At 37.8% G+C, this 20,292-nt stretch overlaps 1 protein-coding gene across 1 annotated transcript in view; it reads right to left on the bottom strand.

Moving 5' to 3' along the window:
* Nucleotides 1-893: 893 nt before the first annotated feature.
* The window catches only part of CHIC2 (cysteine rich hydrophobic domain 2), a 33,640-nt gene continuing 14,241 nt past the window's right edge, over nucleotides 894-20,292 (bottom strand). Inside the window, exons 4-6 of the mRNA XM_084627097.1 lie at nucleotides 6,203-6,259; nucleotides 5,977-6,036; nucleotides 894-2,772 (exon numbers count right to left, since the gene is read on the bottom strand). Coding sequence (XP_084483223.1) covers nucleotides 2,722-2,772; nucleotides 5,977-6,036; nucleotides 6,203-6,259 — 168 coding nt within the window. The 3' untranslated portion in view covers nucleotides 894-2,721. The remainder of the gene's footprint in view (nucleotides 2,773-5,976; nucleotides 6,037-6,202; nucleotides 6,260-20,292) is intronic.

The raw sequence follows: 20,292 nt of genomic DNA, 5'->3' as shown, positions 1-20,292 counted from the left end.
CCTTTTGTAGGATATTTTCAGGCTATCCTTTATAATTGTAAAGCAGTTAACACACAGACTAGTCTAATGTGTTAACTGCTTTTCATTTATAAAAGGGCAGCCTGAAAATATCCTGCAACAGAGTGCAGCATTTTGATTCCCTTTTCTCTTTACCACTGTCTTGCGGCCTGCCCAAACTATAAATTGTTTTATTTTGGTAGTTGGGACTTGTAGGAAAGAAACCATTGCTAGAGTCACGTAAACCTACTGCCGATTGGACAAAACACTAGAAATTATGTTAAAAAAAATCCCTATTGGCCACAACGGAGATTAACTTGATGACTTTTTAAGGTCTTTTCCATCTCTAATTTCTATTATTTTTGTTCAGAAGTTAAGGGATTTGTGTAAAGAAGTTTTATAATTACTACTGGATGAATGGTCTACTTTGACAGGAGAAACCACGAGGATTTAAGAATCTTGGTCAGCCATAACTGCCTCAATGATCCCAAACTCCTGAGTCTCTCTAGAGCCATCCCAATCATCTCAGAGACATTGAGAATTGCTTCTTCGAGCATTTCAGATATTTTTGACTTGTCCTTCATGTCAAGGAATTTCCAAAGTTTTTGATCTACAAAAACTCTAATTTGGACTTCTACAACAGATATTCAAAGAGTGATACAGAAGTTTAAAAAATGAGCTGTAAAGTCTGATAAAATGAGACTGACATCCATTTGGTTAATAAACATTTGACACCTTGAGCAGTCATGGCTCTTGTGTTAACACAGGGCAGTACTACATATAAGAGCTTTACAAGAGATATGCCCCAAGTGCAAATCTTTAAGCCACTCAGACACTTCTTCATTAATGAAATACCAATGGGGAACTGGAAGGGATAACAGATACCCAACAATATGTCCATGAAAGAGCTATTTTATACAGTCCATTGGGAACTTTGATAACAGTAAAACATACCTGCAGCTTACACAAAAAGCACAACAGCTCCTTTCTTCAAAGCAGAGAGTAGGAATCAATAGATAAAAGCTGAGTAATGGAAGATCTCTATTCTGGAGCATATATAGAGAACACAGATTAAGATAATTCAGAGAAAACCCTTGACCTTTCTAGACAGCTCCCAATATCAAACAATGAATATGACATTCACTAGTGAAGATTTATAGAGAATAACTATTTTGAAGAAGAATACAAAAATAGTTCATAACATCCAGGTACTTGTATATATTAATGAGAAATGAACCTTGTATTTAAAAGAGTAAAAAGAGTAAAAAGAGAAAGGTATTTGTGTCGTGATATCAACTTTTCATTCATACGAATATTAAGCAGAGTATATTTGTCATAGTTATTCACATTATTGCTTGCTACCACAGATGTATGAGTAACAGTTTCTTAGCATACATTAATGTTCATGTACAGTAATTCCAGTCATACAAAGAACAAACTTAAAAATAAGATTACTGAGTAGCTATTAAAAACAAACATATATGAAGATACGTACAACAAAGTGAGATAAGTAACAGAATGAAATAGGACTGGCCTGACCCAAGCATACATCACATATCCAGGTTTTTTAAAATCATATTTGTGCAGAAAATAAACCTTGTAAACCTAAATGGGAAGAAATCAGGGTGCAATAAATATTTATCCAGTACATTTCTTAAGTTCTCACTATTGTCCAGCGTACCCTGCTTTGACTAATTTTGTGATACAAGGCATCCATCTCCATTTGTGTCTGGAACTGTATTTTTCAAGATTTCTCTCAAACAACGGCCTACGTAAGGTTATAAATGCATTTTTAAAAGCCCTAAAAAACCTGGAAAAGATTTTCTTGGGACAATAAATTTACTGAAACAAATATTTTTGCACCCTTGTGTACAAGCTCTGGTAAACAATAAGAAGTAAAGAGTTAAGCTGTTACATGGCATTAACCTGAATTAAGATATATACATTATAAGTTGCAATACTAATGTATTTTTGTGATCCTGAGCTCTAGTAATCGTTAGATGCATGCAAACCTTTCCATGATTTTTCCAGTCTGAATAAAATACTTCAAATTCTGGTTTATTAACCTTTAAGATAGAACTTCTTCAGAACCAGCTGATAGATTTCTTCACAAAAGAGCACAGAAACTTCTACTGGTGCATTGACATTTGGGTTCCAAAATGGACAGTTTCAAACAAGCATATCTTTTTATCTCAGTAGAGGTGGCTGGCTGATATTCCCTTTGTTTCCCCCCCTCCCCGGCCAAAAAAAAAGGGCGGGGGGAATAAAAATATACAACTAGAATGTCACAGGCAAAATCTGGGGAGGGTCATAGAAGTTACTTAGGTATACAGGTTAAATATTAAAAACTTCCACAATTTACAGTCAACTCATTATGTGTATTATGGGTTAAAAAAATATCTGCTCGCTTGTAGGCTATTTTCACCTGTATATTTATGTTATGTATATACACACACACATATAAAAGACTCTGAAAATCAAGATACATTAACAAACATAGGAAGTACAAGTAATAACTTAAGTAGTACTTAACATTTGCATGAAATGACTTTTGCAAATTTTGACAAAATGCACTTAGAACATGCTGTTATTAAAAAATAAAAAGAACAAAAACCACCACAATAATCTGTAGAACCAATGCTATATCACCACCAGGAGAGCACCAAGCAAGGCACCATTGGAAAGACAACATACTTGGATAAGTCTCTATAAATAAAGCAAATGCTAGTCCGGTCGAAAAATCGGTGTCTTTGGTAAAAATTCTATCAGAATGACCTGTATAAAAAGAAAAACAAATTTAATGAAACTTGGCATCAGTCTTATCCATTAACTGAAGTTCATCACAGCAACCACTCACAAAATTTGTTTACATTTATCTAAAAATGTGGGGAGAGAGGAAGGAATGAACAATCAAGGGCCATGCTACCCTCATTAGGTAAGGGACCACTAGGAAATGATGATACACATCATGTGCCAATCTAAGGGCAGTAAACCTTAACAGCCAGAGTATCATATGGGATAGAGAAACATATGGCTCACGGGTCATGTTAAAATAAGCCACCAGCTAATTATCCATTGACAAACTCAGCTAACTGGCTCATAATTTTTTTCTAACAAAATGTAAAGATATGGATGTTAAAAAGAGAAGATGAATACATGTAAAAACAACTTTATAACTAAACTATAAATACTTGTTCTCAGTTCAGATCAGTTTTGCAATCAATTGAAAATAAAAAAACATGCTTAGTTTCAATGATTTTCCATAAAAAGTACTAATTACTACTCCACTAATAATCTGTTTTACATATTTCAAGGCCCATCTCCATATCAAACAAATTCTCAGGTAGGTAACAAGAAACTTGACTTGTGTTTCAACATGAATATTCAGAGCTAGATTCTAATGTGTGAGCCATTTTGCTATAGGAGGCCATCAATATAACATATCTGAATATAATCTACCCCTTAGTGTGTGTTGAAGGGCATCTTAAGAAAAACTACTCTTTCAAAACTTTCCTCTCCATAAAATTGTCCATAAAATTACTGACACATCAGTAAGATTGGGACTCCTAACACTCTACTCTGTTCAACAAAGGAATGTAATTGAATTTTATTGGTTTCTAACTGTGCAATTCAAAGCACACTGGTAAAAGGAGGTAGCCTTTCTTCTAATCAATTAAAATTGCATTCCTAAAATTTTTTTAAATAATACGTTTCATCATCAAAAGCCTATCATATAAAAAGCATATTACCTGAAACAGACAAAAAGCTGACACTCAGTAGGTACATTTGGGTGCATAGGAAAAAAACTAGCTGGCTGTTTAAAGGATGAATGCCTCATCTGTCTTTTATAAAAAGGTGTGTATGGCGGGGGGGTCAGGGGGTGTTTAATCCATGGATTTGATCCCTGAGGCCAAGGTTTTCAAAGCCTTAAAGTTAGGATTCTAAATATAAATTTAGGCAACTCAGTAAGTAGTTTGATTTTCAAAAATGCTGAGCACCACTGACCTCAGTGGGCTGCTGGGTGCTGAGTGCTTTTGAAAGTCAGGCCATGTTTCAAACTAGAATAAGCTGAAGAGGTGCAAGTCATTTTTTCTACTGGTGAAGTGAAACAACTTGCACACTGTTTATCATCAAGACCAACAGATAAAACCTTTCTGTAGACAAGCCCTATTTAGGTGCCAAAATATGGATATGGAAGCCTCACTTTCCGCATTCATTTTTGAAAGTCTTAGCTTCATTTTTCCACCCCACTTCTTTTTAAAGTTAACTTATAAATGGAAAATTTAAGACAGCTTTAATACAACCAGCATCTTAACTAGCTACAGACAAAAGAATGGAACACAAGTTCTGTGGAAAATCAATGTTGGATTAAAATAACTATATTAAATATTTCGACAGCTAACTTGTTAGAAGCTTTTAAAAATATTTCTCACTCTTCGATCCTGATCCTGCAAACACTTATGCACAAGCTTAACTTTAGTCCTGTAAGTAGACCAATTGATTTAAAATCTTTAGTTAAACAGAATGTCCACTATATAAAAAGTGACTATAATTTCATACAAGTTCACCTAAAAAAAGATGAACATTTGTTGAAACTCTAATAAGCCACCCTCCAAAATTAATTAAAAAAACTGTAGCCTCTTTTGCTTAATTTCAGTTTAGTCTGCAAAGGATTTGAAGTGACAATACTAACTACTTCTGTAGAAAAACAGAAGCATTCCATGATGAAAAAAGCAGGACATCTTCATATGGGTAAAGCTCAAAACAGCTTACTGAAATTTGCTATTTTTCCTGCTTATAGTGAAATATCATGCATCTTGTCATAAATTAACATGTTTTATATAATAGATAATGATACAAAAAATCTACTTATTCAGTTTAGTAAATAGAGCTAGACTGTGAAAAGAGACATTAAAAATCCTTTTATGTTTCAGGCTAGAAATAGGATTTAGTGTGAAAATGGAAGAAAGGGGAATGCTAGCAGTGAAAAGATGATTTTAAGATAATTTCTAATTATTTAAACACTATTTTAACCAATCTTTTTATATGCCTCTATGATGGCTTTATTGTTTCAAAGAATAGACAAAATATCACATAACAAAAGACCATGCATATTTAAGAAGTGCTATCCTAAGTATTTCTCCAAGGTTAGTCTTTATTTTCAATAGTTAACCCCTTCCTGGCCCACACTTCTCCAATTAAGGAAATCCTACATATTTCAGTGATGTAATCAATTTAACAGACTCATCTCACCACATTCACTCTCCCTTGACTACACTCAAAAGTTTTTGAAAACAGTAATAAAACAGAAAACAAATAAAAGAGCAAGAAGGCAGCTAGGTGAGCAAACTGAAATGTCATACTGACTGACTGAAGAAGGCATGCAACTTTTCAGCGTATATATTTCTATAACTTGAGAACTTTTTAGGGAATAATAACCAAACCGAAGTGTCTTTTGTAGCTTACTTGTAAGACTGACTTTACAAATATTTTAGGTGACCCTATTAAAGATAAAGATACTTTCAAGACAGTTGAGATGTGGGGCAGTTAATATCTATAAAGGCTAAAGATTTCTTAAGCTCCAACAGTTTAGCTGAAAGGTCTTCTTCCATACTTTTAGACTTGATTAGCATTATATAAAACAGCCATATCTGACTTGCTGCGTAACCAAAGTTGTGGTTATTCTTTATACAGCATCTAAAATTTCACACTCCATCAACACACGTTCAAGCTATTTTATCTTGGCAATTAATTTATTATTTTTCAGAACACAGTGAAGCCTTGTTTTCAAGTCATTCATAACTTTATAAATCAGTCCTGCACATGAAACCATGCATCTGTGAACCGTAGAAAATCCTTGCACTCAGGCGATTAAGCTCCTGACACCTTTACTGATTAATAATCATGAAAAGAATAAGATCAGAAGCAAAATAAATGATCATTTAATAGAGAAACTCACAAAACAGCCCTTTAACTTACATATTCCATCATGTTATTCGTTTCACATTTCCTTTTGCTCAGTCTCCAATGCAAGCACAGCTAGACAAGGAGGAAAGAAAAAGAAGAAAAATGAGCTGTATTTTATTGCAGCACACAGACTAGCCCATTTGTCCACCTTTCATATTTTTCGTTCAACAAAAGCATCTGTTTCCATACTGTGCAATTCAGACTCCAACAGTACGAAGCTGCTCCCTGCGGCACTCACCTTGTGGTATAACCTATTGTTTTCCCATTCTAATAACTTCTCAATCGATCTTCGTGTCTGGAAGACAAATGAGAAAGAATTTTACTCTTGACTGGTTTTAGAAAAACTTTGTTTTGCAGCTGCTTTTGTGTGAAAAGGGGAGAGGTATAGGACAGTGACTGAGTACAGGGTGGTCTGCAATACTATCAAACCTTCTGTAGTATTAAACAGTAACTAGAGCAGAAATGATCCTTTTTAAAAAGTAAAAACTAAGTGACAATGTGAAAAAAGAATTGCAACCTTTGAGCACAATGGTTTATACATATGTTTTAATTGCTTGGACTCCTAAGAGTACTCAACAGCAATTTTCAGACCATTTTTAAGTCTCAGCAAGAATGTTACACAAAAAAATGTGAATATACTGCTTCCAAAACATCCCTATTTGAACAGCTGAAAGATGCTGTAAACTTTATTTTGTAATGCAAGAGGTCAAGTATAAATATTCTATCTAACCAATACCTTAAAGAAAATCTTTTATATCTTTAGCTCTGAAAACTAGCCAGGAAAATCCGAATATGGAACGGTAGGATGGTAACTTGCACAAATGCTAAATGGTTAAAAAAAAAATCTAGGATTTACACAAAAATGCAGTGCAATACCAATATTTCAGATTCTCAAGATTTGGACATTTGTGCTTTTACATTTGACATTTCATGCAAAGAATTCTGACATTCTGAAATCTAAATGTTGATAAATCTTTACAAATAAAATTTTGCATGTATGCAATTCTAATAACTTATCAATCTTCATGTATGCAAAATGTAATGAAAAACAGCAATCTTTCTGAAGTACAGCTTCATGCCTAGAGATATTTTGAGTATCTAAGTATAATAATTTAGTTATACTTACATTTTAGAAATGTACTCTGACATTTATGGTCATTTGACTGCCGCAATGTCTACTGCTCAGCCCTTAATGGGATTTGCTAGCAAGTACGAATAAAAGAGGATAATTCATGATGCCAGGTGTTAAGATGAGACCAACAGAGCTGCAGGTGCAAAAGGACGCAGCTCTGACAAGGATCAACTGCAACTTAGTGCAGCTGCAGCTTCCTTACAAAGCAATGGGGATGAAGGGGGGAAGCATCTTGCTGTTATTATTGTAAAATAACAGAGGTAGTATAAACAAACACTCACAATCACAAACTAGAAATCTGTGAGTCAAGCAAGTATGAGCTGAATAAAATAAAAATTCAACTGTTTTCAAATGATTGGCTTGGCATTTCAAATGCAAAATGTTAATATTTATTTAAAATCAGCTACTTGCTCTCTAGTTACCATACAACCTTTCAACACCAAACATGTTTAAGCCTGAGCTATGGTCATATGATTAAAAATAAATTAATTATAATCTATGAATAATCATTATTGGGTTGTGTTTCTACTACATTATATTTTAAAAGCAGACATTACAAGAACTTTAAAAGGTGGCTTTGTCAGTGACTAAATTTATTTAATCAGTTTTTGGAATTCAGGGTTTCTTTTTGTTTATTATTATTAATTATTATTATTATTATAACTACTACTATTTTTTAAGACAGTGTCCTTTAACAATGATCAGCAGACCTAACTTGTTTCTTTGTAAAGATAGCCTTTTAGAGTCTGCTCTCTTTTTAAATGAAAATAGGGCAGCAGTTATGGTCACACTTTTGTTAATTTAGTTGCCAGTCAGCTCCAAATCAAAAGAAAATAAGGCTGCAGAGTGTAATTAACATTCAGTTCAGTCGTTTTGTCCCTTGTCTAGCCCCCAAGCTTTGTTAAAATTGCCATCTGAATGCTGAAGGCTGTAGGGAAATCGATTTGATTCTAATCGCACCATGAAAAGAACATGATCTAACTGCTTTCAGCCCTCCGTAAATCTGTACTAGGTCTTTAGCACAATGCAACTTCCAATTTAAAAAGCACTGAATGTCTCGTCAATGACTTTGTGAAGAAAAAAGAACAAGGAGCAGACATAAAAATTCCAATAGTTGTTTAAGCATTAAAGTTCATTTGCATCACAGCAAACCTGAAAAGGGCTGACCTCTCAAACCGCCTCTCAGGTCTATGAAGTTGTAGCCTTGACAAGCTCACATTGACAGAGCTCATTGACTCTGAAAGGCTACTCTATCAATGGTGAAAAATGGCAATAGGTTCTACTCTGAGCAGGCATCTGCCTGCCCACCCGCTGCTAAACCAATGGCAAAACTGATTCAAAACCTGAATCTACCTTGTAATCTTCCTTTCCTGGACCTTTTAATAATTAGATTAAAATCACAATACAATTTAATTTTACTACTTGCCTGAAAAAGAGTCGAACAAACATTCAAGCTTTCCAAATTCCAATAAAATTGTGTGTACACACACACACGTGTACGCATACACACACATATGTATAGACAGTGTACTATATAAGGCATATAATACATACACACAAGAAACTGAACATACAATATTAAAATCTTGCACACAGAATGGACCAAACGTACTTTCCATAAAATATTAAAAGATCCTTCGTTACAGTAAAAATATCACTACAACTATTAAACCTGTTAGGCTAGTGATGTAGGTTTAATCAATTTGTTTAAAAACTAATCTATTGTATCCGATTAGAACTACTCTAACTAGTAAGATTTTGACTATATAACTTTTGATAACACTATATTATACAGTTGGTCTTGCTCACTTATGTAAAACTGCTACTATAATACTTTATATCCCCTTGTAAATATGCCTTGTAAGATTTAAAATTCATAAACCAACACTGAATTACAGCTATAAAAATGTGAAAGAAAATTTAAATGTAAAACGTTACTGCAAACTCCACAGCTTGGGGAAAAAGAAGTGAATTAAACAGCATCACACAATTCTCTATAGCAAGTCTTCTTTCCTACTTGACAGGTGAAAAAAAGTACTTGCACGTGCAGCTTAATTAATCACTACACTTGACATCTCAATGATTTACAGTGAGGAGCAGGTGAGGACATACAAAACCAGAAAGGAACCCTTGATTTGAGAGTAACATTTCCAGTATACTGGGATGACAAGCACATAGAGTCTATCAATGGTGTACAGAAAAACCCATACTGCAAATTATTTGTTAGTAGCAACAAAAGCACAAATTAAGTGGAAGAAAGCTTTAGTTATTAGGAAGATTTCATACTGTCCACGTTTTAAAAAAAAATTAAAATCAGTATTGTAACAAAACTAAACTACCAATTCAAATTGATTATGATTTTTTTTAAAAAATTGTTGAAGGACAGATGATGTGACAAATCAGATGACCTTTACTCTCCATTAAAAAAAAGTGGCATAACATAAATTCATCTTCAATTAACTGGCTGGATGTAGAATTTAATGAGACATTTCAGTAAAATGAAACCATAGCAGCTTAAATTCCTACATGCAGTTAGATTTGACTCAGCTTCTAAAATGTGCATGTTTGATGGCCTCCTTTGAAAAATTATTCTGCCAACCACCAGGAAATATAAAGCCAAAATAAACACTTTCAGCCCGATATTGCTCCCATTTAAGTCAATGGGAGTTTTGCCATTGTCTGCAAAGGGAGCAAAGTTGAGCCCTTTAGCTAAAAAGCTATATTGCGTTTCTTTAGTTATTTAATTTGTGTGGTTTTTTCAGGTGCAATATGAGTGTGACAAGTCATTATCAGCCACCAATGAAGTGTTATCTATCAAAATTACTTAGACTGTAAGAGCTTTCTCTTATGTGAGGCAACAACCTGTTTCTTCCTGGGCACGTACCTTATTTCAACACTGGTGTCTCTGGATCATTAGACTAGCCCTTTTACCCCTCTTATCTTCCTCTTGTCAGTAAATACCGGATGATTCTGGCTGCTTTTCGTAACTCTGTTTTACTGAAGATCTCTTCAAAACCCACCGATTGACTATGCCTCCAACTACTGGATTTGAAAAACCACTAAACTTATTTAACCAGAGTAAAACATAACATACATAACAGTTGCATTCAGTAACCCTTCTACTTCTTACTCCACTAGGGAAAGCATAATCTTGTAAAACCTCAGCAGTGCTTCTCTTGCTGATCACAGTCTAGACCCCCCCTCTCTGCAGGAGCCAAACAATGATCCTTCAAATTCAACCCCCTCAAAGTTCCAAATGAGCAGTCTGGGTGGAGCTTCCGTCCACGAGTCCAAGCCTCTGTCTCTCTGTGGGACGAAGACCAAAAAGAACACAACATACCCCATCCTACAATTTTGCTTAACACTTATCCTATAACATCTCGTATCATTCAATTTCAAGTTAACCTACTACCTTCTCCACGTACATGTTTACAGCATCTGGCTGAATGGGGAAATCCTGATAGAAGCCTCTAGATGCTACTGCAATGCAAATATTAAATTATAATAACCTGGCACCTACCATAATGCTATTTGAGTACCTCCCTATACTTTAAGGTGTGGATTCCTAAGGATTAGTCATACTACATTTTTGTAAATATTTAAAGGACTGTATTGTTCATGAATGGTAACAGTGACAGTCCTGGAGAATGAAGTCCCTCTATTCAACAAACAGAACAGGGACAAGGCCAGTAGTAATACGGCTTTCTCACCCAACTCATTAATTTTGTTCACTTTCCTCTGGGGTTGATAGGGAGGTTTATTTTTCATGTCCATTCGATCTTTGGCTTCTTTCCTGAAATTGCAGACAAGGGTGCTAACATGCCCAATAAGAATTGCACCAAGATCACCATTTATTTTACATAAGCCTTTACACAATCAAATGATAATGATTTTTGCCCTGATCCTGCAAAGACTTATGTGTATGCTTGACCACTTAGTTGGGACTTTGCAACACTGGGGCCTTTGTGGTTATGCATCTGAACAGTAGCTGTACTAAATATCGAGACAGAAAGGCTCCTTATCTTATCTGTACCTTGACCTAGGCTTCTTTCATCCTAAAAAGGAAATTTTACACACAACTTCTTGTTTATCTCCATACAAATATGTGTTAGCTTCCAGTTAAAGTTGCTCAGGTACACATCCTACCAACACAATGAAAGCCAAGGAAGTCACAAGTTAAATAAATTTCTCCCACACTTTTCAACATACCTCACCATCCCAGATTACAAAAAAAGCCACACAGACCTTCTCCCTTTTACAACCAAATGCTTACCTCAATTCTTACCAAATTAGTTAGAGAAATGTGTTTAGGTTGAGATTGTGGGAACAGTTAACACGTAGTTCTTATATCTGAAATATGGTATGGTGGTAATACAGTGAGAGAAGTAAAACAACGGAGGGATTATATTTGTGCAGGAAATTTGTGAGAATGTAATGCAGTTAAGAGTTATGAAAAGAGATTCGATTTTGTAATCATGTGAAAATGTCATTGTAGAGAGTTAGTGTTTAGCATTGTTGTATATCAACACAGTGTCATGCATTTGAATCTAAGGAGGTCTGTGTAGTTGTGGGGTGACATAGGTGGCGTGATAGGTAAATTGAACGCACAACTGAAGTGTGCGGTTGGATTATGTACTTGTGATTTCCTTTGGTTTTATTGTTTGTGTTGAGAGGCTATGCACTTGAGCAACCTTAACTGTAAGCTAAGCAAGTGTGTGTTTGGGGAAATCTTACAGATTTTCTAATATCTTTCCAATGCTGGACCCCCCCACCCCCACCCTCCTGTTCCACTTCTCCTACTGGACTTGCAAACAGCTGACTCCCATCATCTCTCACAGCCCTGTTCCTTAACACACTTCTGCCAATGAGTGTCACCGTCAACCACAACCCTCATCTATCATCAAAATATATGTGAATACCTAAAAGCTTGATTGGTAAGGGCATAGGGTACATTGGGTTTGCTTGGGATGAAAAAAGTAGAACACAGAGGATTCCCCCGTTCGTCAAAGTGCAGCCCCCTCTGCTCTGTTTATTCCACCACAGGTTCCCTGTTCAGCCTGAGCACCACTTCTCCATGCACTCCTTACAAAACTGTGCTCTCTCTACCACTTCACATCCCTGCTCCACCAATCCAAATGTCCCAGGGGCTACAGCCTGGTGCTCTGGTAGAAGTGAGATGGGTTGTGTGGAGTTAGGGAGAAGAAGTAGGGATGCATATGGGACCGTGGAAGGTGGCTGGCGTGGAAGGCATGGCATGGCAAGGCGATTGTGCTGTCCCATGGAGAGGCATTTGGGATGTACATGCAAAGATGAGGACAAAAAAGCCATTTATGATCTTCCTCTCCCTGAGCAACATGAAAGGTTTTAATCCTCTGCAACTCTGGCCTGTTAGACCACAACTCCCCTCTGGTGAACCACAGTCACTGGGCCAGGGTGAGACTGAATGACTCTATAGCCTGGTGGCTAGGACACTGAGCTGGCAGGGTTCCAGTCCCTGCGCCAATGACTACTTAACAATTTCATACAAAGTGGAACAATCTCCACAGCAGAGATTGAGCAAGACCTACCAACGAATACCCTATAGTCAGGCACTCACCTGGGAGGGGGCAAATTTGGGTTCAAGTCTCTGCTCCGAAGGGTGCCACACATCCCAGGTGAGTGCCATCATAAAGAAGGGGAACAGGGGCTGTACCAGCACCACAGGTTTTGTCACTCTAGTCTTTCTTTTTTTTTTAAACACAGGAAAAAAAATAAAGTTAAAAGTGCCCCCAAAACAAAACATTTAATTCAACCAGAAACAAATTGTTCCCAACTTTTTCAATTTGCCAAAAATGCTAAGAACGGTCATTTTCAGTTTGGGTCAAACTAATTTTACCCCTTCTGCCAATTTTTCAAAACTGATAATGAACCAAAAAAACAAATCAGGTTATTTTCACAGCTCTAGCTACAGTACCTTTAGGACAGGTCCAGTTTGTTTCTTTTCTGCCTTCACCAATATACTCTTTTTTGCTTCCTTGTCATTAGGGCCAAAAGAGGACATTTCCTTTTATGCCAATGGGAAATATACCAGACTTATTTCATTCAAACATAAATCATTCCAGTGTAATTTATTAGTCTCATGTTTTTACAATCTCTGCTTCTCTGTATATTTGCTCTTCTTTTCTGTACTTTCAGTTTCAGACTGGTTAATTGCACTTTGCTGGGATTATAGCCATCACTATAAGTAGTGAACATTTTGACTATAAGCCACTAGGTCCACATCACTATTTAAACATTTACTGATTTTATTTTTTTAAGCTAATGTTAGGGTCAACAAAACTTGTTTGGTTTATTTTTTCCATGTATTACATATTGTAGTTAGTTTATATCTAAAACATTTCAAATATTGCCATGATATGTAGACGTATATCCTTTATGGATTACTGTTAAGTGTTCAAAGGCATAATTCCAACAGACAAATGCAATTACTTCAGAAAGATCAGTAAGTCGGCATTCAAAGAATGCACTAACACGTTTTGAAAAATGACTGCACTTATATTTAAAAGGCGTATCCTACACCTAAATTGAAATGTAAACAGAACTTTATTCAGAATACATAAAATTATGTTCTAATGTTCACATAAGTAGCATTCCTTACAGGCTTTCTAGTATGTTGAATTTTGAATCCACTTTAAAACATTTTTGAAATATGAGAAAAATGAACTTTAATACACAAAAGTTTATATATCACGGAATATATCTTGTAATTTACTTCATATTCGTATAGATGCTCTTTCATGCCAAAAATTAATATTTAACAAAAAAAGGTTGCAAAATAAAAAGACACTGACTCAGCCACTTACTCCAAAACCTCACTCATTTTTCTACTTCCCAAAAAAGCCTGGTAAAAAACAGACAGGGTCTTTGCAGAGTGCCCTGCAGTTTATTAAAACTGGGCTTTGATACTACAAAGGTGGAGTAGTGATTTCCTGAGCCAAGGACCCACTACTAAAATGCCCTGCCAGCTTTACATTCTTTTTAAAAGTCAGAGGACTGTTAGTTCATGTGACTGTTGATGGCAGCTACCATGAAATCCAAAGAACAGAGACTCAGTAAGACTCAAAAACATTTAGGGCTTTATAGGACATTAAAGAAAAATACAATATACATCTGAGAATATTGAAAAACCTACAGATGCTTTAAAATAGTTGTAGACAGAACAAGCAGATAGTGATGAATCTATATTCTGATAAATATCAGCTGTATTGTAAGACAATGAAAACCAGTAAAACCACACAAGTGTGTTTATCTGGCTGAAATAAAGCCGGAGAAATCCAAAACAATGTTTTCCAAGCTTCTTCCACTACTCTTACTGTTTTACCTCTGGGGAATCATGAAAAACTGATCAAGATAAAATACCAAAACCAAGTCACTAGAAGTTGACATGAATCTCATTAGTTTATAGATCATGCATACTGGCATATTATGTCATTTTTCCAAATGATTCATGCAAATATCAGTGCATCTCCAATTGTAAGTTTTAGGTACATATGGACAATTGAAAATAAACCTTCCTCATTAAATTTTGACAAGTGAAATGTGTCAGTAATCTCCAGAAAGTTCCAAAATAATATTTTAACATTCATGGAGAGAGACGCACAATAAGAACGGCCATACTGGATCAGACCAATTGTCCATCTAGCCCAGTACCCTGCTTTCCAACAGCGGCCAGTGCTAGACGCTTCAGAGAGAATCAACAAAACAGAACAATTATCGAGTGATCCATCTCCTGTCATCCAGTCCCCTCTTCTGGCAGTCAGAGGTTTAGGGACACCCAGAGCATGGGCTTGAGTCCCTGACCATCTTGGCTAATGGCCATTGATGGACCTATTCTCCATGAACCTATCTAATTCTTTTTTGAACCTAGTTCTACTTTTGGCCTCACAACATCTCCTGGCAATAAATTCCACAGGTTGACTGTGTGTTGTGTGAAGAAGTACTTCCTTTTGTTTTAAGTCTGCTGCCTATTAACTTCATTTGGCGACCCCTGGTTCTTATGTTATGCGAAGGGCCCTACCAAATTCATGGTCCATTTTGGTCAATTTCACAGTCATAGGATTTTTAAAAATCAGAAATTTCATGGTGTTGTAACTGTAGGGGTCCTAACCCAAAAGAGTGAGTGAGTGTGTGTGTGTGTCGGGGGGATTGCAGTATTGCCACCCTTACTTCTGTGCTGCCTTCAGAGCTGGGCCCTTGGCCAGCAGCCACCATTCTCTGGCTGCCCAGCTCTGAAGGCAGTGCAAAAGTAAGGGTGGCATAGTATGGTATTGCCACCCTTATTTCTTTGCTGCTGCTTGTGGGGCATGGCCTTCAGAGCTGGGTGCCTGGCCAGCAGCCACTGCTCTCCAGCCACCCAGCTCTGAAGGCAGTGCAGAACTAAGGGTGGCAATACCTTAACCCCCTACAATAACACTGCAACACCACCTCCCACAGCCCCCTTTTGGGGCCAGACTCCCAGTTTGAGAAATGCTCGTCTCCCCATTAAATCTGTATAGTATAAGGAAAAAGTATACAGAAGACCAGATTTCATGGTCTGTGATGCATTTTTCACTGCCATGAATTTGGTAGGGCCCTAGTTATGCGAAGGGATAAATAATACTTCCTTAGTCACTTCTCCACACCATTCCTGACTTTACAGACCTCTATCATATCCCCCCTTTAGTCATCTCTTTTCTAAGCTGAACACGCCTATTCTTTTTAATTTCTCCTCATATGGAAGCTGTTCCATACCCCTAATAATTTTTGTTGCCCTCCTCTGTACTTTTTCCAACTCTCAGATCTTTTTTGAGATGGGGTGACCAGAACTGCATACAGTATACAAGGTAGGATGTACCATGTATTTATACAGTGGCATTATGATATTTTCTTATCTATCCTTTTTGTAATGGTTCCTAACATTCTGTTAGCTTTTTTGACTGCCACTGCCCAGTAAATAGATATTTTCAGAGAACTGTCCATGAGGACTCCATGATCTCTTTCTTGAGTGGTAAAAAATGGTTACTTACCTTTCCGTAACTGTTGTTCTTCAAGATATGTAGCACATACCATTCCACTGTAGGTGTGTGCGCGCACCTTATGCACAGTGGTTGGAGATTTTTCCCTCAGCAGTACCAGTCAGGGCAGTGCAAGCACCCTCTGGTGCCTCACGCCACTACACACACACCCCTACAGAGGGATGGACATGTGCAGTCACTTGGACTCCATCATTTTGCATGGATAGTTGAGATTATGTTCAATGTGCATTACTTTGCATTTAACAACATTGAATTTAATCAATATTTTGTTGCCCAGTCCGTTTTGTGAGATCCCTTTGTGTTAGGTGCTATACAAATACATAAAAAGAAAGTCTGTGCTCCAAAGAATTTACAATCTAACACATCTTGATTATTACTACTATGATGAGCAGTTGAACCAGCAAGGCTAGTCTACAACCAGTCCCCAGCACAGAAGGGCTAGTTCACACTCCCATTTTTAACATGTTTTAAGGTAAATTTAGTACTCCAGAATTCTGAGGGATTGAGAGCCCTGAAGATTGAAGTCTTCTGCAGGGTTTAATTCCTAAGTTTGTGTAAGTGGGAACATATCCCACCAAAAACAAAATGTGAAAGGTAGTGAACACATTTTAAAAAGAAGGATCGTAAAAAAAAAAAGCTAACAAGCTTGCCTTCCAACAGGTGAATTAGCAAACCCCTATTGTTCCTGTTATTTCTTGGTGGTTGAACCAGCTTTTCTTGAAGCTAGATTTTTTTGTCGACTGACAAGAGAGGTGCTATCTCTGGCAAAGGATACATTTATCTTCTGTTTTTCCTCTGCTATCTTTTACTGTGCATCTTAGTGCCTTCCTTCTTACGACCACCTCCTTCTTGCAATGCTCCTGTCTTCTATCCCTTTTCCTCAAAATTTCCCTGCCAAGCTTCCTCCAAATTTTAATAGCATTAATTGGTAACTATTTTAGCATCTAATGGACCAGTGGGACCACCCAAAACAACCAGTTAGGGTAATGAGCAGGATACCTCACTCTGAAGCCCATTTATTTTACTCCTTGTAGGGGGATTACACAATGAGAAATGGGTATACAAGTTCCGATGGACAAAGAGGATCTGCCTGCAGGAGCTCAGTTCTGACCAAACCCTCCCTCACTAATGTTTGGACACAGTCCACATCTATAACGATAACATCCCTCACACCTAGTTGCATAGGTACATTACACACAAGCTAAAAGCTTTCAGACCCTATTACCACAGCAAGATTACGTTTCCTCGTGCTCATGCTCCATCAGTGGTCAGAATATATATTTGTACCTGTCTCTGTTGATCACAAGTGAAACAGAAAAGGAGGAACTTGGTGGTTTTCTTCTAGAGTCTGGGGTCAAGATACTGTGTTGAACCTCTAAAAGGTGCAACACTCACAACCTAGGGGAAAAGGGGGAACCTAAAGTGTACCTTCCAGGTTCAGGGCTGCTCAGGGGGTCAGTGTGGACCCCAGCACATCTTCATCTTGGAGGCCTGCCTAAGCTATCACAGTCTATTACCAAACCTCTATGGGAAGCAGCACTGCCCAGAATCTCTACACCCTGTGGCTCACACCCCCCGCATGCCCCACCCATCACCTTTCTTTCACGCAACTTACACCAGGGTTTGCAAGGCAGTTCTTGGAAGACAGCCTGTGGTTGTCTTCCTCAACTCCTGAATTCTCCCCCAGCCAGATCTGGGATTAAGGATCTCAGTTTGGAGGAGCATCCTTGTCCTTTCCAGTTTCTCTCTGAGGCCCTAAGTCTTTTTATTCTTCTCTGTGACAATCGTTTGGACAAACAATCAAGCTCTCTCAGTTCTACATTGCGGCTGTGTTGTCTCGGATGCATCAGCCGCCAAGATGCTCTCTGTTTGCTGCACTGTGCAGCCAGTGTGAACACATTGTTCTGCCACATCTGCACTCTTGCAGGCAGACTTTGTAAGTAAAGATCCTTTATTAGGTCCATCTATGTCCCTATTTTCTGGGTCTCAAACCTGAGCTAATGAGTCACTTTGCTTATCAGGTATAAGACAGAGATACCTGGCTGAACCCTCTTCATGTAACCAGATGTGTTTCTGGGTTATCTTCTGGTTCCAGTTTTGCTAAGAAAGAGACTGGATTTACTGGCAGCATGAGTGGTGCATGTGGGCAAACCCCGGAACTGCGGCAGCCATGCCTGTGGGTGCTGCAACCCAGGCTTGCTGTCATTGTTTCTGTTAAGTATCCATTTCACAGAGCTGCTCATTTTCTCTCCTTGTGCAAAGTGGTCTATCCTACCATTGACACCATCATTAAACACATAGCTACCATCCTGCTCCGAACAGAATATATTCTCTCTCTCTCACTCTCCGCCTCACCCCCTGAGAGAGAGAGAGAATATATTCTGTTCGGAGCAGGATGGTAGCTATGTGTTTAATGATGGTGTCAATGGGAGAGAGAGAGAATGAGAATATATTCAGTGTGTGTGTCTCTCTCTCTCCCCCCTCTCCCTCCCCTCCGAGAGAGAGAATATATTTAGGGTGTGTGTCTCTCTCTCTCCCGCCCCCTCCCTCCGAGAGAGACAGACACAGACAGACACACACACCCCCCCAAACTTATCCCCTTGGTACACCTTGCCTTTATTGGTAACTCAAACAACAACAAACAGAACAAACCAGAGGTGCAACTTTCCGCAAACTTGTCAGTTTCTAGGATTTCCCAGCAGGACTCCTTTTCCTCCCAAACCCTACTTCCCTCAGTCTCCTATACTCCAACCTCTTCTATCCTGACTGGAGATAAGATGCATCTGTCAGAATAACTCAGCTATAATTTTGTGCCTCTTTATGCAGGGCGGAAGCACTTCACATTAGGATAATTACAAGGAAACCTGCATCCTTATTCAGAATTTTATAGCCTACCACCCTGTTACATGTTGTTAATGACTTCCTGCTGCAACAGCACACTGAAGTTGATCCAATGTAGAGAAGAAATGGGTCAGATCAAGACTGCAGGATCAGCATGCCATGCATCTGTTTATCCACAGAACAAGTTCAGCCTCAGTAGTAGCAGTGCAGATTTCCCTTCCATTGCACCACAAGCCTAACTGCAAAAGGACATTTTGGGCTGAGTAGATAGTTCAAGCACATTCAGTCCATGGCATCTCTACTGAGACTGCCATCCAAGTGGTTAATCACTTTAAGATTTGTTTAATCACGATCAACTGTAATAGTGATTTGGGGGCTTGGACATATGACCATCTTGAACTAGTCTAACAGAAAGGAACCATGGTAGCTGATGACAGTTTCAAGCCCGGACAAAAGCCAAAGGTTTGACCCTTTTCCCACTGAAGTCAACTGGAGTTTTCAATTGACTCAAACAGAAGCAGGATCAGCTCTAATGAAGGTTTAATGTACCTTAATTTTATTTCGCATATAGTAAAACTGGTCTCAAGCAATCACTCAGGGGACTGACAAAAAGTCACTGCTTAAGTAATAAAAGAGCAGAAATGGAGACACTTTGGGGAGGCTTCTTAAGACAGGAAGTTGCCTAATAAAGAGAGTCTCTTCTTCAGTCTTCATTATGTCCACCAACATATATTCTAAAAATGCTGGTAAGAGAAGCTGTTTTAAAAATGCTTTTTACCTACCAATACCTGTGGGTCTCAAGTGCCTGCATAGCTTCTGCAATATTTGAGGATATCACTAACATCTAATCCCAAGCACGCTCCTTTAACTATTTTTGGTTTTAGTGATGTCATCAACCATAGCACAGAAAAAACAGAACCTCAGGACCCTGAACTATTTTAAAAGATAAGTGGAAGAACTCATTTCAAATTATTTTGGTTTTAATCTTAAAATCACAAACAAAAAACAGCCTTACTGCAATTTAAGAGCTCAGTTTTGATTTATCAGCTGAGAGAAGTGAGGTCTTACGCTCAGCTCAAAGGCATTTCTCCATTTGTCTGTCTGTAATATTAAAATCTTTGCATGCTGTGGGTAATAGGGGACCCGGGTATGGAGACCCAAAGGACCTGGGGGAGGAGAGGGGAAATAAGAGGGTACACAGAGCAACTGGCATGGGTGAGTAGAATGGGGGAAAAGGGACATGGGGGCTACGCAGAGTCCCTGGCATGGGAACGGGGGTTTGTATGGAGTCCCTGAAATAGA

This window comes from Lepidochelys olivacea, assembly GCF_965140295.1.
Source record: "Lepidochelys olivacea isolate rLepOli2 genome assembly, chromosome: 4".
NCBI classification, from domain to species: Eukaryota; Metazoa; Chordata; order Testudines; family Cheloniidae; genus Lepidochelys; species Lepidochelys olivacea.
This window is presented reverse-complemented; position numbering and strand designations above follow the sequence as displayed.